The sequence below is a fragment of the Lissotriton vulgaris genome, chromosome 1_1, assembly GCF_964263255.1.
Source record: "Lissotriton vulgaris chromosome 1_1, aLisVul1.2, whole genome shotgun sequence".
Classification (NCBI taxonomy): domain Eukaryota; kingdom Metazoa; phylum Chordata; class Amphibia; order Caudata; family Salamandridae; genus Lissotriton; species Lissotriton vulgaris.
This window is the reverse complement of record NC_141685.1, coordinates 886,341,082-886,367,597: the sequence shown is the minus strand read 5'-3', so window position 1 is coordinate 886,367,597 and position 26,516 is coordinate 886,341,082. Positions and strand designations below refer to the sequence as shown.

Below are 26,516 nucleotides of genomic sequence, written 5' to 3'. Positions count from 1 at the left end.
TAAGTGTGGGCTTTTTTTTGTTTCAGTGCCGTGAATGTGTGAGTGTGGCAGGTGTTCGTGCAAGTTACTGCTCCTCGGAAGGGGCGAGTGCCTTATCCATGTGTACAATGTAGGGCCTGCTAGGAAGCATAAGTCAAACCCCATCCTCCTTCAAATAAAGGGTGAAAGAACTGGGGAGAAGGTTGGTATTTGGAAGTGACGGATAAAAAGAAAGCTGAATGAGGGAGAAAGGTGAAAAGGCAGATGGGTAGATGACACGGGAATGCTATTCAGAGACTGTACCACAGTCAGTGCACAATTAAAAAACCCAAGTACACTGTGTTCATCCATGGTTAGCCATCCATGAACATTAACAATAGTCTGTCCATGAATCCAAAAAGGAGTCAGAGGTGTAGGCATTTGCAGAGAGTGTTCTTTTGATGCAGATTTCTCATGGGGGGGGGGGCTTGGGAGAGTTTTTCTACTTTACGTGACCCCATGTGCCTCCTTTCCTTTGACCACTGTACTACATTCCTGTAACTCAAAACCCTGTACTGAGAAAAGGAGAGCCAATACTCACAATTGTTCCCATGACTCCACCTGTGAAATATGAAGATGAGAGGCTCGTTACTCAACTGCAGCGCAAAGAAGCAGTCAAGGGCTAGAGGAGAGTGCTGGCTGCTGAGAACTCAAACTTGTGGGGGGACGCTGCAGGAACTACTATGCTGGACTATAGTTATTATAGATATATTTTGTAGATGCAGGGAGATCACTCAAACAGGCATGTTGTATGAGATAGTGAAATGGGTCTTAAATGCAGAGGTGGTGTAGGAGCAACTGCAAAAGCGTTGGCTGTTTCGACCGGACACCTCGTCTAGGGCCACTTTAGACGCTGGTACAGGGAGCTCCGAATTCCTGCAACCCTCTGATCTCTCCCCACCCCTCCCCCCACAGTGCACTCACCCATACTGTGTCCGATGATGGAGATTCTTCTGTAGTTCAGGGCTGTGGAAAGAATGACAAGCAGGTGTCAAAGAAGCAACACAGGGGAGCCAGCTCCCAAAGGCCAAACTACAGACATTGCAATCCCTTCTACCAACCCTAAGTCCTCTGAGCTCAGCACAGACCAGTACAAACAACATGTGTCTCAGAAAATTGACTTAACACCCCTTGTGCCTTGGGTTTGGGCTTCTTCCTCGTTTAGTTCAAGACTATTGACACCTATAGGACAGGTAATGGACATGGTTGGTGTGTGCAAAGGGAGATCCTCAGCCATTTAAAGCTGTCTAGTCTAGCTAGTCGTTGTACTCAAGAGAATCCACAGACAGATGCTGCTTTAATCTGAGTACCCCCTGGGTCTACCTAACTTACCCCTCCACAGAAGTTAGGCATTCATGGCGGGGGAGAGGGTGTTTAAGAAGTCAGCATGTAGAGTTCCACCTGGGCACACTACATGCCCCATCCTAACACCCTTTTAATCTGTCAGAGGAATCCCAAGACTCCTTATAAGCTTGCGCAAGGTGAAAGTAGTTCCATGGGCTTTAAGCCCAATCAACCAGGTGAATAATGATGAAACAGTTGTACAGGGTTTGTTATCCTGCTTCTTTCTATAATGCTTGTTTTAAGACACTCCTAGTTTGTGCAGATATTGGAATTGCAACACAGAGGTTCGAGGCATGTGTGGCGTAGATACACATGCTTTGCATACTCCTGTCATCTAGTATTGGATCCAGATGTGTGCAAGTTGTTTTCCTCCTACGATTTCTTGAGTTGCAAGGTAAAGTGACTCCTCCTCTTGGTGATAATGTCCACGGGCATCAACTCCATTGTTAGATTGATTTCTTTCTGTTGTCGGGTTCGGACATGTATTACTGCGCCCCAGTTTGAGACCGTTTCGAACTCCTTTCAGTTTGTAATTCAACCTTACCCTCGTCGTTATTGTTATCAAACAAGTTCCCATCTTTGCGTTTCGAAATCTAAAAACTATTGCCCATTGATCGATGCGCTCCAACCGTGGCCCTTCAGACCTCGCCCTTCTGGGGTATGTTTCTATCTCTTCACCTTAAAATGCTGTGCTGATGGAATGGACTCCATTACGTTTCTGCCCGAGGTGCCACACTAAGTACCCGCGGACTGACCTTCACCAGGTCTGCAACCTGTGCTTGTCTCCCGATCAAAGGGAAGACGACTGCGAGGCCTGACAATTGTTTTGGTCGATGAAAACCTTACAGGACTGAAGGGAGATGCAGCAGAGAGAGGTCAATGATGCACCCGACATCTTCGGACACGAGGATGTCGAGGAGGAGGAAGAACTCCATGTGGCCTCTGCGGCTGGGGGAGAGACCTTTTCCATTGAAGACTCTGGCTTTGATTTGGAGTTTAACATCCAGATGCAGGTCCTTCCACCGGGTCAGCGTACTCTGAGTACTGACGTCCCCGCCCTGCCACTGAAAAAACATTTGGTTCCGACCGAACATAGGGCTCCCCGGCCAGCACTGCTAGCAGGCCATGATAAGGCACCAAACATCTGCTATGCATGCCCCGCCCTCGGCACCAAAAGTACAGCCTAAGCCATCGGCTTCCATGCCAAGCCAACCCTAGCCATCTTCGACTACAACAACTTCGGACCCGAAACTAAAGACCATCTCAGTACCAAAAATGTCAGGATTGGCATCAAAATCCGACTCCGGTACTCTGGTGGAACTAATCCTCCATAAAATGGAGGAATGGCTCGATGCACGCCAGAAACAGATACATATATAGCTTCAAACTGGGCCGCATCTCAACCAAGACTGTGGTGTTGGCACCACCTCCATCAAAATGTCAACTCTCCTTTGGAGAAGCAATAGACTTGCTGGTGCCTGTTAAAAGGAGGAAGACAGACAAGGCTTCACCTCCGCCTTCACCCTTCATTCCCCCACCTCCACCTCCAACCTCTCCACCTCATTCTCAGGGTGATCCCCTAGATATCACTTCGCAGGGGTCCCCACATTCCTTCATGGGTGGGAAGCGTGGGGTGGGGCGGAAGATTCTTATAATGCACCACATCCCCCAGATACCTGGCCAGATTATGATGTTGATCCCCACACAGATCCAGACCTGTAGCCTGCCAAACTATTGCTTCATGATGACATCACCTCATATCAGGAACTCATCAGCAGGACTGCCATGTACCCCCAGGCCCCACTCCATAAACCGCCTATAGAGAAGGATTTCCTCTTTGAAACCTTATCCATTATACATAGGGCTACCCAATGCCTCCCCATGTTGAAAGGCATGATGCGTCACATTGATGACTTCTTTAAAGACCCTGCGTGAGCACGTATTCTCACTCCCAGGGTCGAGAAAAAGTCAAAGCCGCACTCTCAGACCCTATCTACATCCGAGGGCAATTTCCCCATGATTCCTTATTTGTGTCCAATGCCCGTAAGAAGGCTAATTCACAAACCACAGCTGATGCTCCACCTCCTCATAAGGAGTTTAAGCTAATTGAAGCGTCAGGGAAATGAGTAGTAGCACAGTTCACAAATCACTGGCAGATTGCAAATACACAAGCCCTGTTAGCCAGGTATAATCGCGCCTACTGGAACGAAATGGAGGAACGACTCCAGTTCCTCCCAGACGAACATAGGAAAAGAGGACAGGAACTGGTAGCGGAGGGCAAACTTATTTCCAATAACTCCATTATGTGCGTCCTAGACTCAGAGGACACAGCTGCCAGAGCTATCAATTCTAGTGTGTTGTTATGCAGACATGCTTTGCTGCGTATATCTGACTTCAAGCCAGAAGTCCAGCTAACACTTCTGAATGCCCCCTTTGACAAGGAACACCTGTTTGGTCCACAAGTTGAGCAAGCCTTAGAGAAGATGAAGAAGGACACTGAGGTTGCTCAGTCTATGGGTTCACTACAAACACCCAATCCCCATGGCTCCTTTAACCACTTCTCATATAGGTTTAGGCTCAAAAGCAACATCTTACAATGCCTCTTCTTCATCATATCGCGTGCAAAGTCTCCACTCCCCTTCTTGAGGCTATTTCAGGGGTACGAACAGGGGTAACAACTCCAAAGGTCGTGGCAGAGGAGCTTCCTCATGTGGTGCCACACTACAAAGCTGTGACTCCCTTCTCCTTCCCCCGATCATTTAACACTTGTTGGGGTCAATTTTAACAGTTTCTCCCTGCCTGGTGATATATATAATTGGATTAGTAGGTGTTAGATATTATCCAACATGATTGTTGTCTGGAGTTCATCAACACACCTCCAAACATTCCACCTCGCACTCACAAACTTTCTGGAACATCAAACACTGCTCAAACAGGAAGTTCAAGCTCTCATGCGCAAAGAAGCTATAGAGCCTGTTCTCTTCAACATCAGGGGTATGGGGTATACTCCCTGTACTTTATAATCCCTAAAAGGGACTGCTTATTACGGCAGATCTTAGATCTGAGGCCCTTAAATCATTACATCCTGTCAGAGCATTTCCATATGGTCACCCTCCAAGACATGATCCCACTCCTCCAGCAAGGCGACTTTGTCAAATCTAGAGTTACAGAAAGCCTACTTTCACATCCCAATCCATCTAGCACACCACAAATACATCAGGTTTGTCATAGCTGGCAAACATTATGAGTTCAAAGTCCTCCCATTCGGGGTGACTGCTGCACCCCAGGTGTTCAACAAATGCTTAGCAGTGGTAGCAGCACATCTGCGCAGACAAAATACCCACGTCTTCCGTATCTAGATGACTGACTTATCAAAGCCAGTATCCTTCCTCTGTGCCACCAACACACTCAGGTCACCATAAACCTGCTCCATCAACTAGGGTTTAACATCAATATTCAAAAATCCCATCTTCAACCGTTACAGGTAGTATTCAGACGTATTTGGGGTCCAGTATTTACACACATGCACAATTAACCTATCCCAATGCAGCAAAGATTAAAAAATTTCAAAACGCTGCTACCACACTTTCAAGTCAATCAACAACTGACAGAACAGTAATGCGTCTGATGGGTATGATGGCCTCAGGCATTGCAATAGAGCCATATGCTTGATTGCACATACATGTGTCTGCTGCAGTAATGTCTGGCACGCCATTGGTCTCAGTCACAGGGTCCAATAGCGGATTTAGTATGGATAGACAGCTGCACTCATCGCTCTCTGCAGTGGTGGAACACACACAAGTTGTTAAAAGGTCAGCCATTCCTCGACCCTGTTTCAGAAATAATTCTGACAGCGGATGCAACCCTTGCAGGATGGAGTACTCGCCTACAGGATCTGGGGGACACCAGACACCAGGGTCTCCACATGAACTACCTCGAGCTTCAAGCTGTTCGCCTATCATTGAAAGCATTCCTGCATCAAGTGATAGGCAAGGTTGTCTTAGTCCGGACAGACAATATGACAGCCATGTACTGTGTACAAAAACATGGGTGGGACATACTCTCTACAGTTATCATGCCTATCTCATAGCATTTGGCAATACATCACAACATCCAGCTGTTAGTGTTTGTTCAAACTGCCAATTTATAAGGCCTTTATGGAAGGCTTTGAAAGATTTAGTCCACCCAGAGAATCACCTGCACCTGCATGGAATTTCAATATTGTTCTCACCAGACTTATGGGTCTACCATTTAAACCATTACATAATTTTTCCCTCCAATTTCTATCTTGGAAGTTTGACTTTTTGATTGCCATTTCTTCACTTCAGCTCCAGGCACTAACCTTAGAAGAACCTTACAGACAGACAGACAGACAGACAGACAGACAGACAGACAGACAGACAGACAGACAGACAGACAGACACACACACACACACACACACACACACACACACTTCCTTCACGGCAACCCAAAATTCCTTCCAACGGTGGTATTCCATTCTACCTTAACCAATCAGTTGAGTTATCTGTTTTCTTTCCTCAGAGTCAGTTGTAGAAAGGGCTCTTCATACACTAGATGTTAAAGGAGCTGTAATGTATTTGATTGACAAAACCAAATATTTCCGTACAATCAAACAATTCTTTGTTGCTTTTTCGCCCCCTCACAAAGGAAAGCCCATATCCAAATCAGGCATTTCTAGATGGATAATTAAAAGCATTCAGACATGGTTCATCAAGGCTAAAATAACTTAACCGACACCCCCTAGAGCACACGCTACTCGTAAAATAGGGGCTTCCATGGCTTTCTTGGGCAATTTCTCAATAGCTGACATATGTACGGTCGGTACATGGTCTACACAACACACTTTCACTAAGCATTATTGCGTGGATGTTCTGGCACACCAACAAGATGATGTGTGCTACCTACACTTTTCCACACAACTGCAACACAAACAGATTAGCCACCGCTTTTGGAGGGTACTGCTTTACAGTCTCTGCAAAGCATGTGTATCTCCAGCCCACATGCCTTGAATGGATTATATTACTTAACCTGTAAGCATCTGTTCTAGGCATGTAGTGCTGTAGATTGACATGCACTCACACTCTTTCCCGGACACCTGTAGCTGTTGCAATCCCTTTAATTTTTTCATATGCCTGGACATCTCTTCACTGATACTTATACTCCATTCTCGCCCACCTACATGAAAACAATATACCAGTGGAGCTGGTGCCCATGTGCATTATCACCAAGAGGAGGAGTGATTTTACCCTGTTACTCGAAAGACTTCATAGAAGAAAAACAACTTGCACACATCTGGACCAAACACTTGATTGCAGAAGTTCGCAAAGCATGTGAATCTACAGCACTACATGCCAAGAACAGATGCTTACAGGGTAAGAAACATAATCCTTTCACCTCCATCTGACTAGATGGAAAACGATAACCCTAACAGAAGGTACTGGTTTCCACAAACTGGATAAAACTTTGGGCAGATTTAGATCTTGGCGGTAATGGTCCTGCCATCACTTTTTAGACTGATTCACCACCCGCCTACTTGGCGCACCGCCCGCTTTATTTAGATATTGGCGGGTTCATGAACAAAAGGCCGTCCGAGTCCTGCCGACATAGCCAGGAATTCTCACCCGTGTGGACGACTGCCGGCGAGAGTCCAGCCAAGTTCACCGCCGCGCTAATCACAATGTGGCTTTCCGTCGAAGCAACTGTGGCGGGAGTACCTCTTACTTTGAGTTGGCAGGATGGAAGGATATGAGGTAAAACTTACCTTTTTAAGTGTTTTTCACTTCCGTTTTCGTCTTGAACCCTATCATCAAGGTCCCTTCTTTGGTGCTCTGACTCCACCGCGAAGCCAAATTACTCCGTTGTTGCCGGGATCTAAGGTAAGCAACTTTTACAATTGTCATCCTATGAATCATATTTATAATTGCTGTACCCTGGTGTATTTTTGCATTGCTCTTACATACAATTATTTCAAATGTGTAATGCAGTAGTGTTCATTTTCCTACTTATCAAGGTCAATTGAACACACCTGTATTGACACTTAAAAAGTAATATTGTTGTTGTAGTGCTTGGTGGTGTGCTTGTGGTAAAACAGAAAAGAGTAGCCTGGTCCACAATACTGTTTGTGTGCCGTATCAAATCCGGAACTGTGAGTCCATCAATAACACTAATGTGACAGCACTGGGCTAGAAAAAATTCCCATCAGCCCACCCATCTGGTGGAGTATCGTCACGCGGGAGATGTATCATAAATCCAGATCTCAATCAATGCACCTAGTAATGATGTGGAGATGGATTTTGAAGATATATTCTTAGACCACAGTGTTTCACAGGTAGTGCTAATGGAGTGCAGTGCTGGTGAAAAAATGTGTAAAAGAAAAGTGAAAGTAAAATTGACTCATAGGACCAAAAATGAGTTTAATAGAGATGGTCCTAGGATCAAGCTTAAAAACAACGCCAGATAGTTTTAAATAATAACTATATAGTGGCATGGTATATCAGGGTCGACATGTTTCAGCTAGATGGACAATGGGTCCAAGCTTTCTTCAGGACCAAGTGAAAACAGCGACTGCAATTGAAGTGAGAAAATTAAGATAGTGACAGTGTACTTTTATAACGGATTGATCCTACCAGATGTTATCTGGTGGCAATCCAATCATGCGATCTCTCCTAAGAAAAAGAAGAGTGTACAACAGTGATCAAAACACGTGTATGATGGTATCAAGGAAACAAGAAACAAACACTAAGCACACAAACAGTGCGGAAGAGGAAGTCTCTCCACCACACAGAAGACCTAAGGTTCTCCTGGTATTTACATGTCCAAATGACAAACAGTAAAAACATAAACATATAACTCACCCAGCATTCTGTGGGAGTATGCCTCACCTCACCCGGCACCCACTCGGGGAGAAGGCGGCCCCGCTCTGTTAGAGTAGAAATGGAGGGAGAACCTCAGAACAATATCAGAGGTGCAAAGATACATATAATCACCCATTTCTAAAAATCTACTAACAAAAACTAGTTGTCTATAAAAGAGATTCAACCTCATTGAACAGCTGACTATGACAGTGCAGAAAAGTACATGGAGATGGCCAAGACTGAGTGAGCTGGATACAGGATTGGCTTACATGCATGGCAGTTTGATGGCGGGTAAAGAGTACCAATGAAAATGGTACAGTCAAAGAGTAGTTAAAAATGCTGGGGTCATAATGTATAGCAGCGCAATGTGATCCCCTACCTGTCCGTCGGTACCTCTACACCAGCATCCGAGAGGGAGTGGAGGTAACTTACTGGTGGGCGCGCATGTCCTTTTATACCTAAGCTGATTGGAAAATCGATTGCAGCTGGAAAAGATAAACTTTTGATTGTTTGCGCTGAATCGTAACGAAAGACGCTGTCGCTGTGGCGCGCATGCGCTGTTGGAATGTGGCTCCGTCATGCATTTAGCAGAAATGCTATATCGGCCGCGCATGCGTGTTTCGAGAGGCATACGCGAGTCGCACATGCGTGATGGGGCTGGCAGCAGGACACTATGGGCACTAGTGTTAAGGAGCGTATGACGAAAATATATCAACATAGACTCTGCGTTCCTGTTGTTTATTGTCATTGTACCAAGACTTAATTGGGTGTGTAAGAAAACACATTTGCAAAAAAACGACTTACTAAACTTAAGTAAGACGCTGCCATACTCAAAGGGCCAATGTATAGATCGAGACAATTGTGATAGGCAGGAGAATTTAAACATAAATCTTTTATGAAAGTAATTAGGGAACACTACCATTGATGGTAGTGTTCCCTAATTACTTTCATAAAAGATTTTCATAACCCTTCAATTCAACATCTGACCTAGGTCGCTGTTATCCTAATGCCGTCACCTGTGTGGCGATCGTATGCCCCATAAACATCACCAGTGGCTTGTCATATCTAACTGGCCTTTCTTCTGGATGTCTGCTAGCATATATCCCATCATCTGAACACGGGATAATCTAATATTTAAATAAATTCTTTGAAACCTGCCTTCAATGTTTTTACAACATTGCTTAAATTCTCCTGCCTATCACAATTGTCTCGATCTATACATTGGCCCTTTGAGTATGTGTAAAGTCGGCGTCCTTACCCGTCGGGAATGGTGGAGCCCGACCCCTACTGACGTGTCGTTTCCGGCTTCTCCACAGAGCCCCGAGTGGGAACACGGAAACGTCTCTGACGGCGAGTGCGAGGACGACGGGCCCTTTAAGTGGGCGTCACCATACGCGGGGGAAGCCCCGGCCCTTCGTGACGTCCCTGAGACCGCATTGGTCAAAAGAGAGGAAGTCCGGTATACCGTGTGTGAAGACACCGCAAGGAAGGAGGCGGAACCAGCGGAGACGGAGTATCGGAGCGCGACAGCAGACGGAACCTGGAGAATCGAAGCAGGAAACTACGGAGAAGTCAAAGGCGAAGCAGAACCACGAGGCGAGCCAGGAGGCCAACGACCCTGCGGACCGCCGTGCCACACTCCCGAGGGAGGAGTGTGGCTGACACAGGTACGGCGGCGTTTGGCGACTTGGATAGGCAAGCGTAACACTAGCGCTTAGAGAGTCACTGCGTGTACCGCTCCCGCTGCATCCAACCCTTAGTCCTTCCTTTCCTTCTCCCCTACCCTCCTTCCCTACCTTCCGAACTCCAACCACTCTGAGCACGACCATTTATAAACTAGTTTCACTCGGTGTATTCCTATCACTCCCTGGGCCCCCTGGTGTAAACCCATTTGAGGACTGTGTCCTAACGGCCTTTCGCCCTGTTGGTCTTCTTTGTTTCATGTGGTGAGACGCCTGGTGCCCAAGGAGAAGAATCAACTACCTAAGCAGGAACCTTAGACGAGCAGCGCCACGGACCCCAGTACATTCGCCCGGGAGAGACTAACGTTCAGAACTCGAAAGACGTTTGTCACCAAACCCTCAAGAGCTTTAAAAATAAAACCATCCTTAAACCCTACAACTAGCGTCACGGTCGTCCCTTCACCCACGTCCACAGTATGGCAGCGTCTTACTTAAGTTTAGTAAGTCGTTTTTTTGCAAATGTGTTTTCTTACACACCCAATTAAGTCTTGGTACAATGACAATAAACAACAGGAACGCAGAGTATATGTTGATATATTTTCGTCATACGCTCCTTGACGCTAGTGCCCATAGTGTCCTGCTGACAGCCCCATGACGCATGCGCAACTCGCGTATGCCTCTCGAAACACGCATGCGCGGCCGATATAGCATTTCTGCTAAACGCATGACGGAGCCACATTCCAACAGCGCATGCGCGCCACAGCGACAGCGTCTTTCGTTACGATTCAGCGCAAACGATCAAACGTTTATCTTTTCCAGCTGCAGTCGATTTTCCAATCAGCTTAGGTATAAAAGGACATGCGCGCCCACCAGCAAGTTACCTCCACTCCCTCTCGGACGCTGGTGTAGAGGTACCGACGGACAGGTAGGAGATCACATTGCGCTGCTATACATTATGACCCCAGCATTTTTAACTACTCTTTGACTGTACCATTTTCATTGGTACTCTTTACCCGCCATCAAACTGCCATGCATGTAAGCCAATCCTGTATCCAGCTCACTCAGTCTTGGCCCTCTCCATGTACTTTTCTGCACTGTCATAGTCAGCTGTTCAATGAGGTTGAATCTCTTCCATAGACAACTAGTTTTTGTTAGTAGATTTTTAGAAATGGGTGATTATATGTATCTTTGCACCTCTGATATTGTTCTGAGGTTCTCCCTCCATTTCTACTCTAACAGAGCGGGGCCTCCTTCTCCCCGAGTGGGTGCCGGGTGAGGTGAGGCATACTCCCACAGAATGCTGGGTGAGTTATATGTTTATGTTTTTACTGTTTGTCATTTGGACATGTAAATACCAGGAGAACCTTAGGTCTTCTGTGTGGCGGAGAGACTTCCTCTTCCGCACTGTTTGTGTGCTTAGTGTTTGTTTCTTGTTTCCTTGATACCATCATACACGTGTTTTGATCACTGTTGTACACTCTTCTTTTTCTTAGGAGAGATCGCATGATTGGATTGCCACCAGATAACATCTGGGCTCAGAGCATCTGGTAGGATCAATCCGTTATAAAAGTACACTGTCACTATCTTAATTTTCTCACTTCAATTGCAGTCGCTGTCTTCACTTGGTCCTGAAGAAAGCTTGGACCCATTGTCCATCTAGCTGAAACATGTCGACCCTGATATACCATGCCACTATATAGTTATTATTTAAAACTATCTGGCGTTGTTTTTAAGCTTGACCCTAGGACCATCTCTATTAAACTCATTTTTGGTCCTATGAGTCAATTTTACTTTCACTTTTCTTTTACACATTTTTTCACCAGCACTGCACTCCATTAGCACTACCTGTGAAACACTGTGGTCTAAGAATATATCTTCAAAATCCATCTCCGCATCATTACTAGGTGCATTGATTGAGATCTGGATTTATGATACATCTCCCGCGTGACGATACTCCACCAGATGGGTGGGCTGATGGGAATTTTTTCTAGCCCAGTGCTATCACATTAGTGTTATTGATGGACTCACGGTTCCGGATTTGATACGGCACGCAAACAGTATTGTGGACCAGGCTACTCTTTTCTGTATTGCTAGTTGTAATAGGGGCCTGAGTTGCCCTGGTCGTTAAATATGCCCTTCTGACCCTCCTCACAATATTTTTTCGGTGTGCTTGTGGTGCCTGTAGGTGTGCATTGAATAGTGTGTGTATGTTGTTTGTGTGGTTTACAATATGTAACAAAATGGGCCATAATACATTACCTACATATGTTTTTGAGGCAAACACAACTTATATATGTAGTGACACATAAATAAGTTGTACTTAACAGTCTCCACTCCACCGGGGACTCACTGTCAGGAATCGGCTGCTAGGACAAAGCCAGCACAACTGGGACATCTAAATTTGCTTGGCAAAATACCACCAGCCTGACGGTAATGGAGCCAGCAGAGCCTGCGCACATCTAAATACGGTGGTCGGGACACCGTCAACTTGACGGAGTACTTGAAACCGCAGCCAGAGGGACGGCATGAGTACTGCCAAAATCTAAATCAGACACTGTGTTACTGATCGAAAATGTCCAACTGTCTATAGCTCTCTTGGCCATCTGGTTTTCTCAGTTGGCCTCATTGAGACACAACTGCACTCTAGAAAATACCCCAAAAAGTGAATAAACAACAATTAAAATCCTGTGATTGCCCTAGAAAATACTGGTGTTTAAATTTTTTTAACATTGCAAACTGCAGTTTTTGGACAAGGGACCAGTTTAAATAGCTTCTTTGTCAGTAGTCATTTATACCATGTGGCGTAATAAACTTCAGATGAAAGGTCCATTACCTGCATTTGCAATCGTAAATACTGTTCCTTTTTGTGCTTGTTAATCCTTTTCCTATTGGGTGCATCCCTTACCCGACTCCACATTTCCAATTTGGGAGGTTTCTCTTTTAACTAGGTAACTCCTTCCACTTTGCTAAACTCACCTTCCAAAGTTTTTTGCAAATCAAGCAAGCAGTTTTTGTAATTATAGCAGGATCCCGGAGAGAGATGAGATGATTGTCCATGACCGGAGAAATCTAAAGCAATATAGCGGTGATCTGGAAAAGAAAGTAACAGATTAGAGGGTGCGGACTATCACAGGATGTATACTAGAACCTTTAGTGGGAAGAAGAGATTGACTCCCCTATATCGACTTATGGGCATGGTATCTGTTAAGGGCGGGTGACAAGCAAACCATTAATGGATTGTGACGTCAAGAAATTGATATCTAGTGATTGGCACAGGAATACAAGGTAAAGAACTAGATGAATGTAGGCTGTATTGTTTGGGGTTTAGTACGGTGATCAAAAGGCTGTCACCTCAGGAGACTGGTATAATAGAACAGAATCCATTATCTCTGTGACTTGTGGGATTCACAACCTTGTCACTACCAGGGTTGCGTAGCACAGGAGGTTGGCAAAGGGAAACTTAGTGTCATCTCCAGGACTGGATAAGGTCAGGAATGGCACTAGGCTAACTATGAGGTATAATTGATCCCATGCGCTCCAATGATCACCTGGGGGCAGCAGAGGCACCAGCTTCTGGAACGTATTAGCATTGTCCATCCACCCATGGAGGCACAACACAGGGCAGCCCTCAACTGGGCCCCAGGCCAGGCAGGCAAGGTGACCCCAAGGGACCGGAATCTTTAACTCCATAGGTGTCCCTAAAACAGACAAAAAGCCCAAGAAAAGCAGGTGTTAAAATAAGCCATGATCTGAATGATAGCCAATCAGGACTTGAGCCACAGCCAATCACATCCTGAGCCACAGCCAGCCAAGTTCTCAGAAACAACTAGCCATCTCCTAGGCCAAGCCCAACCCCAAATTGAGACACAACCAGACACACCAGAAGCCACAGCAAACTAATATCTGAGGTACAACCAACCAAGGCCAGCCACATCCAAAGCTGCAGCCTTCCACATCGAAGTTCTTAGGTACCTCCACTACAGTAGTGACCAGCCAAACCCATACCACTGCCATTCACACTGAGCCACATATACATAATGAAGCATGGTCAGCCACAACAGACAACTGGTAGCTGTCGGACCTGAGAGGTCCACCGATCCCTAGAACTATTGGTATATAATTGGCTTACAAGGTAAACTCTACCTGCTTTCTTTCTAAAAATATTGAAGAAGGCGTGGCAGGATAAGATGGCCGAACAGACGTGATCTGTGTCGGCTCCCGGTCCACGCTTAGTTCTTGCGGCATTTTCTGGTGGTGCCAGCAGCCCAAGGCACTTGTAAATGTAAATTGATACTTGTATAGCGCACTACTCACCCGTAAGGGTCTCAAGGCGCTAATACGAATACCGCTGTGGAACCCATCCTGGCTTTCCCTGTGAGGCGTCCACTCCTGGGCACCCCCAAGGTGGAGGCCAGGCATCCTTAGCGTTGTGGGGGCCGTTGTGGAGATTAAGCAAGCTATTGCCCAGAGTTGCAGAGTGGGTCTCCATGATTGGAATAGGCACCGAGGCGAGAATTATCAGGTCCGTGGAATTTTGAGCCCAAGACCCGCCAAGGCGGGGAATTGAACCCTGGTCCCGGGCTAGACCTCTGCATCAGGGTCTGCCGCTCTAATCATTGAGCCACACTTCTCCACTTCAAAGTGGGGTCCCAACAGTGTGGAAGGGCTTCTGGCCTGGAGGGTGCCTCATGCCTGCACACCCACGGCGAACTTCGTACGGAGCACCCCAATGACTCTGTAGAGCACGCAGGGCAGCGGACCTCAAGATGGCGGACGGACGGCGGCTGAGCTGACTCCCGCCTCGGGGTCCACCAGCTACATCGGCATCGAGGGGCCGGCCGACCGCAGCGAGCGCTGCCACTGAGCTCTTAGAGGTGGGGGTCGACCGGAGGAGCAGTGATCCAGCGCTGTTGTTAACGGCAGCGAGTGCCTGACCCTAACATGGCGGTCGCTTCCTTCCGATGATGATTGCGGCGGCTTTGAAGCTCTCCGAGGTGCGGCTGTGCGGCTTCCTCCATTGTCTGCCTCTACGCTGCGGTTCTCCCGCCACTGCATCTAGCAACTCTTGGGAGGCACTTGCCCTGCGATTTTTCCTACGGGCGGCAACAGCAGCATGAAGCTTTCTTCTTGGGGAGACTAGCTCTCCTCCCGCTACGAGCGACGTCTGTGCCCCCCCCCCCCACGGGCACCATCTCGGAGTCCTCTCATCGGTTGGGCCCTCCGGCCGACTGATCCCTCCTCAGAGACCGTGCTACTCCAGTATCTCCGGTGAGTTCTGGGCCATACATCTGAAGACTCCAGGCCCTTCACCCCGCATGGGAAGCAAGATCCTCCCGCTGTGACTCCAGCGCTGCCTTACGACTCCTTCAGCAGTGCCATGTCTGGCTTATGGTAGTGGTCCCTCTATGGTGAGCCCTCCTACCTCATCTGCAGTTTTTAGGGGTGCTTTCTTGCTTACTGATCCAGTTGCTCAACAGCGCTGCGGTGTTGGGGCACGTCGGGGTGACCCACGTTGCCAAGGGGGCTCGCCGCACTCTACCTACCGCACCTATACCTTGGGCTCGCTTGTGATCCATCGCATCCCTGCGGCCACCAACGCTCCCCGGGGGACACTGCCATATGCCGCCTAAGAAATTAACGACAAAGACGCCCATCAAGGTCTCAGATTTTTTCACATCTCCTGAGCAGCGAGTCTCACTGAGAGGCGACACCGGGGCAGCGACAATGGCTCTGACGAAGACAGACTTGCTGAACATGCACAAGGACTTTAAAACGGACCTCCGTAAAGATATCGCTCAGGACATTAAGGGCCAGATGTAGGTAGGCAAATACCGGTCGGTAACGGCCGAAAATTCGGAAATTTAGGCCGTTACCGACCGGTATTTGGAAAATGAGATGTAGGTGGGCATTTTACTGATTCGGTAATTTACTGAATCGGTATTTTCAGGAATCTGTAAATTACTGATTCCTTAAAATACCGAATCGGTAAATTACCGATCTTGCTATGTAGGGAGCACTCAAATGAGTGTTTTTCCCCTTTTAGGATTCGTTATTTACCACCAACTACAAATTGGTGGTAAATAATGAAAACCTTGGAAAAAGCATTTTTTTTGCTTTTCCAACAGTGCCATGTTGCAGACATACATGCCCTTAGGGCATGTATGTCTGCGACATGTGCACCCATACACAATTGAGAGGTGCAACAGGGTGTCAAAGTGACACCCTGCCACCCTTCAATGTTTCCCCCTTTTACCGAATCAGTAAATACCGATTCGGTGATTGGCATTCATTCCTATGGGCCTCCAGGCCCATAGGAATGAATGGCAATTACCGAATCGGTATTTACCGATTCGGTATTTACCGAAACTTACCGATTCAGTAATTTTTTCGGTAAAAATACCTACATCCCATTTGTCTGTTCTTAAATACCGAATCGGTATGATTCGGTATTTAAGGATTGGTAATCTGGGATTACCTACATTGGGCCCTAAATCCTCTATTGACCAGCTGTGGTCTGACCTTTCCGAGCGTCTTTCTACCATACAGCAGGATATTGATTCCGTGGGTACGAGAGTCCTTGACCTTGTATCCCACCACCAAGACATGGACTACCGCTCACTTGACCTGCAGGGTGATGTTAAGTCACTCAAAGACCAACTTTTCCAGGCGCATCTTAAAGCGGAGGACCTTGAGTACAGGGCCCGAAGAGAGAATCTACGTATCAGGGACCTGGAGGAAGGTGCTGAAGGGCCGGACCTTGAGGCATTTGTGGTGGGCCTCTTCTCCGAAATAGTTGCCCCTCAGTCTCTCAAAATAAAGCTGGGCAGAGTCCACCAGGTAGGGCAGCAGCAGCAAGGCGAGAAGAAGGGGCCTCGAGACATCTTAGCGAAGTTCCATTCCTACAAGTCCAAAGAGACGATTTTACAGGCAGCACGAGCCAAGGATACCATTACCTTCCAGAACTTCTCTTGCAACATTTACTAAGATGTCGCTCCCGCAACGCTAGCGCGAAGACAACAGCTTAGACCGGTGACCTCTAAATTGCGTGCCGACAACATCAGTTACCGATTGACTTACCCTTTCGGTCTCAGCTTTGACTTTCAGAACAAACGGCGTCACATCACCTACCTTCAGAAGGGGATGGATCTACTGGGCATCTCCGCACCTACTGAGCCACCGTCGTCGGGTACCAGTGATAGCCTGAACATCGGAAGCCCCTCCATTTCTGCTTGGTCTCGTCGCTCGAGGCACTGACTCACTCTGCCTATCAGAGGAGGGAGGCATCTCTGCCCCCCCGCCATTGCTTGGTGGAGCGTCCTACTGGTTCTTCACCTGTGATGGGAGCCTGCATCTACCGGGTGAGCCGAGGAGATCGCTCTCTTAAGCCCCGCTGCGGCCCCTGTCTCTACATATCCGGCGACCCTACCTCTACAGTTGGCCCCCTGTCTGCCACGGGCCTGGCCTTACCGGACAGTGGCTGCCAATACTGAGCTTACTCTTCTGGACCTATCAGCGGCAGGCCTGTATATTGACAATGTTAACTCCAACTATGCCTTGAGTGCCTTGTTTGTTGCTTTACCGTGTTTGCTTCACAATGGTCTGGTGGGTGGTTGCAATGTGATCATTTTCTGATTGCCTGCACAACTGCTCTGTTTTCAAAAACACCAAGTTTAGCCTTTGTTTCCTAGCCCACGGGAGCGGGCGTGGACTGGGTCCTCGGACCCGAAGTCTCCTATGATCCCACTGGGGCCCTTGCGACCCTGCGTTGGGATCACAACTTTAGTTTCTCCCTATTTCCTGTCTTTTTTAGTTCTTGGTTTTCTAGGGGAATTTGGGTGGGATTGTGGCGGCGGCTTTTTAACTCCCGTTTTCATGAATGCATTGATGTTGCACGACAATGTTCTCAATTGCCTTTAACTTCACACACCTATATAGGGGTCTTCTCAGGTAGTGCGACAGGGGGCTTTGACAGGTCTAGGAAAATGGTTGTCCTATTTCTGGTGGTTAGATGCCGGTTACCATAGCAACTTGGAACGTCAAGGGCCTTAATTCTCCGCAGAAGCGTCTCTAGGTCTGGAAATACATTACAGACCATCATTTGGATGTTGTGGCTCTGCAAGAGACTCGCCTAGCTAGTTCAGAGGACCACCGTCTTAAACACAAACTTTTCCCGCTGATATATAGATCTTCGGCTCGCACTAAACATAGAGAGGTGGCCATCATGTTTCGAGCAGCCATCCAATTCCAACCCCTGGGGGTGCAATCTGATAAAGACGGCCGCTGGATTATGATCAAGTGTCATCTGCGGGGGAAACTCTGCACCTTTGCGGTTCTGTACGCCCCCCATGTGGGTCAGATGACTTTCTTGCAAACATTCTTGGGGAAGCTCACGGACTTTGTGGAGGGACAGCTGTTTTTAATGGGTGACTTTAATCTAGTTTGGATAGCTCACACCTCCTGCACGCAGACGCAGCCTTCTTCTCGGGGGACACGCAGCAGCGGATGCAGGACCTGGGCCTCCTAGACACGTGGCGCATGCTATATCTGCAAACACAAGACTACACATTCTTCTCCCATGTCCACCGCACCTATTCCCGATTAGATTACATCTTCATTAGCCAATCCCTACAGGGCGAACTGCAAGCCGCTAAAATCTTTCCCCTCTCAGTCTCTGATCATAGCTTGTACTCTATTTCCCTTCAATGGCGGGGTAACGCACCGGCTACACCCAAATGGTACTTCCCTCCTTCCCTCACACGCGATAAGGAATCCTGCACCAAGTTGCGGTCTGGTATTGCTGAATTTTTTAAGGCTAACCCACCGGAAGACACCTCAGAGTTTACTACCTGGGATGCCTTGAAGGCTGTCCTCAGGGGTGAATGTATTGGCCTCAAGGCCACGCTGAACAAACAACGCGCTCGAGAACGGGAAGCTCTGGAGACGGAGCTGTCTACCCTCGAGCAGCTGCACAGGGTCAGTGCCACGAGGCGGACGCAACGCCAACTCACGGCCTTACGGGGTAAACTGAGGGCCATTTACACCAATAGAGCAGAATTCACCTTGCTTAAACTGCGTTACCTCTCTTACATTCAAGGCAACAAAGTGGGTAGGCATTTAGCTCGCTAACTGAGCGATAAGCGTGAGAAAGAATATATTGGGGTTATTTTAGATTCATCTGAGAGAGTGGTACATAAGGATGAGGATACGGCTGCTGTTTTTGGGTCTTTTTACCTGGACCTCTACTCGGGGGACACTCTAGATGAGGAGGCTCAGCTGGATTATCTCTGGCCGCTGTCGTTACCTCAGGTTTCAGACGCATGGAATAATATTCTCCCTGCCCCTATTACCTTAGATGAGGTTACCTCTGCTATCAAATCCTTGAAGCACAATAAAGCCCCCGGGCCTGAAGGCTTCACAGCTCTTTTTTATGAGACCTTTGCCCCTGACCTTTCTCCCTATCTTGTCACGCTCTTCAACAAGATGACGGAAGAAGGTATATCCTCTGATACCATGACTGAAGCAGTGATCTCCGTCATTCCTAAGCCAGGGAAAGACCCGCAATCCTGTACTTCCTATAGACCTATCGCCCTCCTAAATTTAGATGTGAAACTCTATTCCTACATTATTGCCCGCGTCTTAACGACCTAATGCCCATTCTTATCCACCCGGACCAGTCCGGTTTTATTAAAGGCCGCCAGACTCATGACAACACCCGCAGGATTATTCATCTTATAGAGAAGGTCAATAAACGCCATATCCCAGCGGTTCTGGTGGGCCTAGACGCCGAGAAGGCCTTCAACAGGGTTGATTGGGCCTTCCTCTTTCGCACTCTCACTGCATTTGGCTTGCCCTCAAATTTTTGAAAATGATCAGGGCTAACTACCGCCTCTCGCGGTCCCGGGTGGTTGTTAATGGAGTACCTTTGCCTTGTTTTCCACATTCGAGGGGGACCAGACAGGGTTTCCCCCTCTCCCCCTTACTTTTCGCTTTAAGCATTGAACCCTTGGCGTTGGCTATCAGAAACTATCCTGCCATTCAAGGCATTCCATTTACAGGGGAACCTCATAAAATCTCTTTATTTGCAGACGACATGCTTTTGTCCCTGACAGAGCCGGAGGAGTCCCTCCCAGGTCTCCATTTTGAGCTTGGGCTGTATGAGCGGGTCTCCGGCTTCAAAATCAACGCTGGCAAGTCATTTGTCTTGAACCTTACCCTCCCGCCAGAGAGGGTCCTCCCTCTACAGTCCCTCACCCCGTTGTCTTGGGCTTCTTCGTCTATCCAATATCTGGGGGTCCAGTTGACTTCGAACGTACACGGGCTATACGCGGTTAATTTCCCCCCACTTCTCACACGCATTCAGGGAGAGCTTGCCAAATGGAAGCTGCTCTTCCTGTCATGGCTGGGGCGCATTCACGCAGTGAAGATGACCCTCCTGCCTAAGCTCCTTTATCTTTTTCAAGCCCTGTCTATCGAGATGGAGCGCGATTTCTTTCAGAGAATAAAATCTATGATCTTGCGTTTTATTTGGCAGGGTGGCCGAGCCCGTTTTTCTTACTCTTTGCTCCGTCGCTCCTGAACTGAAGGGGGAGTAGGCCTACCTGACTCCCATTTATATTACAAGGCGGCTCAACTGCGGGTCTTGGTTGAGTGGTCCCAGCGAGACTCCGTGAAGCACTGGCTCCATATGGACCGGAGTGTCACGGGTAGGACTATTTGGGAACTAGTTTGGCTCCAGCAGAAAGATCGGCCCCCGAACACATATGTCAGAACCCCTACAAGCTCTACTCTTAAGGTCTGGGATACTATCTCGAGCGACGATAGGTGGACCTCTTTTCCATCACCCTTTACTCCTATCCATCATAACCCTGCGTTCCCCCCGGCTCATTGTGAGGGACCCTTTAACGCGTGGAAGCAGGGCGGTTGTCTCGCCTTGATCCACCTGTTTCACGGATTTGAGACCCTTACCTTCGAAGAGTGTAAAAAAGAATTCAATCTAGGTGACTCGGAAAGATATCACTACACACAATTACTGCACTGGGCCCTTACACCTTGCTATCTGGAGGCGGCCACTTGACCCCCTACGAAATTTGAAGTCTTCCTCTCCAAAACGTCCTCTATGAAAGGGGTGATTTCCTTTATTTATAACTTCCTGCTTACGTCCACGACTGCCCTGTGCCCCAGATACATGACCATGTGGGAGGATTTGGCTCAGCGGCCAATCTCTGAAGAGGAATGGTCCCATCTTTGGACCAACATTTCCCGCTTCAATCACTCCACTGAACTTAGGGAAGCCCATCTCAAGACTATGATAGACTGGTACTTGCACCCTTCCAAACTTCGCCAGATTTTCCCCAACTCCTCGGACAGGCGCTGGAGAGGCTGTGGGCTATTGGGTGACTTCCGACATATTTGGTGGGATTGCCCGACCATTTGACCTTTCTGGGAAGAAATCCTAGCTCATATAAAAGATATGCTGGGCTACCGTATTCCCACTACTATGGCAGGGACCCTTTGGGGGCTACGTGACCCCGCTCTGGAACACCAAACTTGTGCTGACAAAATGATAATGTGGCTCTGTGTTGGGGCGGCTAAGATTACCCTTGCGGCCGCGTGGAAGAGGAGGGAGGCCCCGGCGATTTCCCTCTGGCATTCCAGGCTTTGGAGACTGCTTAGTCTGGATTGCATGGCTTACATATTCAGGGACGATTACAAGAATTTTGAATTCAAATGGGGTCCCTTGGTCTCCTTCCTCTCACGGGGCCTCCCCTCCACAGCTTTTCCATCTTTATCTCTTTCAACTCTGAACCCGTTATAAGCATCTTCTTGTCTACTGACATCATACTTAACGCCGCCGCCACAGGGAGGGTGGGGGGGAGGGTGTAGGGGGGTTTAATTTTTTCTTGTTGTTTTATTTCCTCGTTGTTGTATTGTTGTGACATATGAATGGGTCCCCCACGTTGGGATGTGCCCTCCTTAGCTGGTTACGTTCCTCCTATGCACTCTGGAGACGTTCTCCGGAACAATTGATGTCATGTGGTTTGGGAGCGCTTGCAGCCAATCCGCAGTTCGGATTTTACGTTGTTACGGGGTGGACCGGTTTTACCCCGTTCAGCCAGGTGGGAATGCTCTGTCAGTTGGGAAACTGTACTGTCATTAGCCTTCTGAGTGTGCACAAGAGCTGACTTCCCCTGATTGCGGCTCTTGGCTGATTCTCCAACTTGTATGGTGCTTTCCTCTTCCCTGCGTGGGAACCCATGATGACATTCTTGATTGTTTATGCCTATGGAATGTATGCACAAAAATTCTAATAAAAATATTTTTGACATAAATATTGAAGAAGACGTCTCCTTTGTTACATTTAGGGTATCACAACAAAGTATTTCAAGCAATGATCCTTTTAAGGCTTGACTATTAATTATAGTTTAATTGGTGCCCAAATAAGTAGCTCCTTCTTTAGAAAAAGGTGAATTCAATTTCAAAAAGACTTGCCTTCTGCTTTTAAAATGTGAGCAATATACTTTAACTGACTGGGAAAACAACCTCACCTCCATTCTGTGCAGCAAGTCCTACTTGGTGCATTTAAGAAGGATTCCACAGGACTCCATTACTCTGGCTCACTTACACTCACCATTTTTGTAGCACATACACAAACACACACAACATACATTTGGGATGTAAGCATTTGGATTTGAGGCAGTGAATGGAAGTGGAATTGGAGCACCAATACATCGCAGCAGGCACTTAAAATGTATATCAAAAGGAATGTCCGCTCCTGGTCCTTCCATTCGGACAGAGCCCACTGGTACAACATAACCATGCCTGGTCACTCATATCAGTGTTTAAGCCAGGAGTTGTGGCGCCACACTTGTCATACACTTACACAGTTTTGGAAAAAAAGATTCTTGACCGTCAGAATGGGAGAATGGTCTTTCCTGTATCACTTGCCAGGCTGGCGCCATACAAACACTAATTTAATGTTAAGGAAACATTTGAGCATGTGGTATGCCTCTGCCCCACATTCCTTAACGACCGAAAGATCCTGCTACAGGCCGAATGGAACAAACTTGGTGTTCACTCCTGTTGACAAGCTATCCTTGCATCCATGAATCCGGATAATCCAGTGCTTAATATCCGGTTCACTAAGTATGTTACAAGAGCAGTAAAAAGACTTACAAACTGTGAGAGCCAGCAAGTCAATAATTGTTATTATAGACTGGGCAGCACTAAGCATGTTGTGTCCATGATCTGTTTACCTTATTGTATTACTTGATAGCGGCCGAACCTGGTATTTTGCACATCGTTCTTTTATTATCCCCGGTCTTGCATGATTTTGACGTTTTTAGTATCTTATGTAAGGTTCTTCATTATTCACAAATAGAATTGCACCATCAGTGTACTAGTTAGCAGCATTTTAGTAACGATTAGTGTCTTGCCCATTTGTTTTAGCCTGACTTTAAAACTAAAATGAATATCACGGTTTCAACTGTGTCTTAATCAAAAGGACTCCTTGTTTAAATGCAGTCCTCATTTAAACAGCATGAATATAGAGATTACGTATTCACTAACAGGTGTCGAAAAGGTTTTAAAGTAACTATCATTCAAAATCATACCTTTCTATTATCTGCTATTTATACGTGGCGCTCTTAATGGATTAAATCGTCGCATCGTGGAGAAGTGTGGCTCAGGGGTTAGAGGCGGCAGACCCGGAAGCTGAGATCGGCCCTGGACCAGGGTTCAATTCCCTGCCTCGGCGGGTCTTGGGCTAAAAATTCCATGGACTTGATCATTCTCGCTCCGGTGCCTTCTCGACTCACGGGTTCACACTCTGCGACTCTGGGCAATAGCTTGCTTAATCTCCACAACGGCCCCTCGCGGCGGGATGCCTGGCTTTCACCTTGTGGATACCCTGCTGGGATATCTAACAGGGGAATACCAGGACGGGTTCCCTAAGCAAGCGCCGAGAAACCCACTGCGGGTAGCTGTGCGCTATATAAGCTCAAATACATTTACATTTACATCTAGCTTTGCATTTAAAAGGGCATGAGGATACAGAAACTGGTTAACCCTTTTTCTATTGCACCACACGTGTAAATATTTTAGCAACTGCCTGACTTTCGTTTTTATTGCTGCATGTCCATCATTGTAATGATTTTTATTAATCAAACAATAAAGTATTCACACACACAGTGAATAGAAGTGGAACTTACATGGGTGGGTTAGTTGGCCTTCACTCAACAACTGTGGGTTCACCGAGCACGGTATGCTGCCACCACAGCTCTGTTCTAAACCCATGACCGGGACAGTAGTCCACTGTGGGTTCAATGAAGGCATGCTTGGTGCACTGTTATGGCTATAGGATAGGTCCAAGACTTCACTCATGCCAAGGGACAGGTCTAGGTCTCTGTGCACACTCTAGAATAGTGTGAGGCATTGGCCAAAGTCAAAAACCAAGATACCAGATAGCTGCAGTCAGGCACACAGGGTAGGAAAGCACAGCTGTAAGGGACATTTCTGTCTCAAAAACATGCTTTTCGTCTACTCGCAGCTAAGTGTTTAAATACTTTCACTCTTTCTTCTAAGGTTATATTCCCTCCCAGTTTAAGAAAGCTCTGAAAACTCTCTTTTTAGTAAGCTCCTGTCATTAATAATCAACATGTTTCTCCGTTTGCTTTTTCGTCAGTGCCAGGACATCTTTCTGGGTAGCAGTTACGCTATATACATTTTCATAACATAAAGAATGAGCAACAGCCCGGCATAGATTTCAGTCCCAAAACAAATTGAGGGATCAATGTGCTCACTGCAGAAATCGGAAAGCACTTTTCAGGGTTACGAGAGGAAACGCGGTCTACTGACTTGAGATCTGACATTGGGAGGCGAAGACCAAAGGTTCTAATCTTGGTTTAGGCATCTAAAGCAAAATCCTGAAATGTTGAGGGCAAATCACTTTATCTCCCTTGGCCTCCAGCTATAAATATGACAAATTTGAAAAAGTGAGACAAATCTGCACAGTGTGCTGTAAAGTCCAGCCTCAGGTGCGTGTTTTTTCTACCAACAGTCACATCCTGGTTTCTGTTATATGGTCTCCACACTCCAATGTAATCCTATTGAACCCCATGCACCACATCATTCCGCCACAACAAAAACGTTCTCCATAAAGCACTCTGCTGCTTCTAGGGGAAATATCAGTTCTAACTCATGCACTTTCAAAAAGTCGCTGGTTTTTATGTTATTCAGCTAGTCAGTAGAGTTAATGTGCCTACCCCATCAGAGGTAGCAAGCGCTATATAAATGCTAACCTTTTTCCCTCTTCTATCCCTCTGCTATCCTTCTCAATCCAAATAACTGACAAACATATCCACCACTCAAATTACTTTCATATTTCATTATACTAATTCACCCCTAATCCTTTAGGGGTTCCGGAGTAGCAGGCTACTCGACGAAAAAGCACTTTGACGCCTCGTCAGGGGTAGTAAGCGCTATATAAATGCAATTACAATACAATACTGCAGAGCTGAATGTGTAGCCTGCAACTTGTGTTCCAATCCAAGAAAAAAAACTGCTCAATAGATTATTACGCTTGTTGCACCGATTTGTAGATTACCTGTGGGTCACGGGTTCGAATTCTATTGATAGTTTAGAGGACAAATGTGCCTGTCGAGGGAGAAGGTTGTGGCAATGTGCATGTACATCTCCTCTCTGGGGCATACCTGCAGATCACATGATGAAATCCCTGTAAAATAGCTCAGGGTGCTAAATTTTGCCAGGATATGCAAGCAACACGCAGGTCACGGGTTGTAATTCGGTTAGAAACAGCTGTGAGGGTTAGTGTGTTTCTTGCAGAAATGTGGGGGCCTATGTAGGATTCATTCAAGACACGAGGCCCAATCTTAGTAAAATAGAACATGGGTTATTCGGATAGCAGCCGAAATATGAAGATCACATTTTAAAACGGCGAAGGCGGCTCAGGTGGCTAAAGTTCTTGCTGCAAAGATCTGGGTAACCTGCAAGCAAAGGTCCCACTCCTACTGAGATAGCTAGAATAGTTAGCATAGCTGCTGCGAAAGTTGTAGTTAATCTGAAGGTCACCGTTTCCAATCACATTTAAATAGCACAGGTGCCGACTGCATAGATGTGTGTAACCTGCAAACAATGGTTTCCAATCACCATGACCTATGACGATTATATTATTATTGCTAAAATTGGTGGATTCTGACTTTGGGTTCTGAGGGACGACCTTACCCAGACGGTGGTGGTGACCAGCCGGTACAGGATCCCGGCTGTGCTGCTGTGCTTCTTGAAACCTGGAGTCAATGCGGAAAAAAACGCAAGTATCCTGGACCGACCTTTGACCACGACATGTACAGCGGCCAAGCACAGGCTAAGAAATGATTAACCAGTCTCGGAAATGGGCTGGCATTTCCACTATGGGGTGTATAGTCTGACTTTATAGATTGATGTTTAAAGCATGCAAGACGAGATTGTGTGAAAATATTGTGGGTGGGTTTAAAAAGGGGCATTTATGGCACACAGTCTGGAATTAAGGGATTTGTGGGTAGAACGTCTTAAAAAATAATGTTTGCCTCCCAATGTCTGGCT

The 26,516-nt window shown here is 47.0% G+C and overlaps 1 protein-coding gene across 1 annotated transcript in view; it reads right to left on the bottom strand.

Annotated features, from left to right (window-relative positions):
• LOC147748108 (serine hydrolase-like protein) overlaps window positions 1-26,262 on the bottom strand; it is a 63,006-nt gene extending 36,744 nt beyond the window's left edge. The window contains exons 1-5 of the mRNA XM_086958784.1: window positions 26,160-26,262; window positions 13,469-13,618; window positions 12,897-13,010; window positions 943-984; window positions 560-579 (exon numbers count right to left, since the gene is read on the bottom strand). Of these exons, the coding sequence (XP_086814910.1) occupies window positions 560-579; window positions 943-984; window positions 12,897-13,010; window positions 13,469-13,610 (318 nt within the window). The 5' untranslated portion in view covers window positions 13,611-13,618; window positions 26,160-26,262. The remainder of the gene's footprint in view (window positions 1-559; window positions 580-942; window positions 985-12,896; window positions 13,011-13,468; window positions 13,619-26,159) is intronic.
• Window positions 26,263-26,516: the final 254 nt, after the last annotated feature.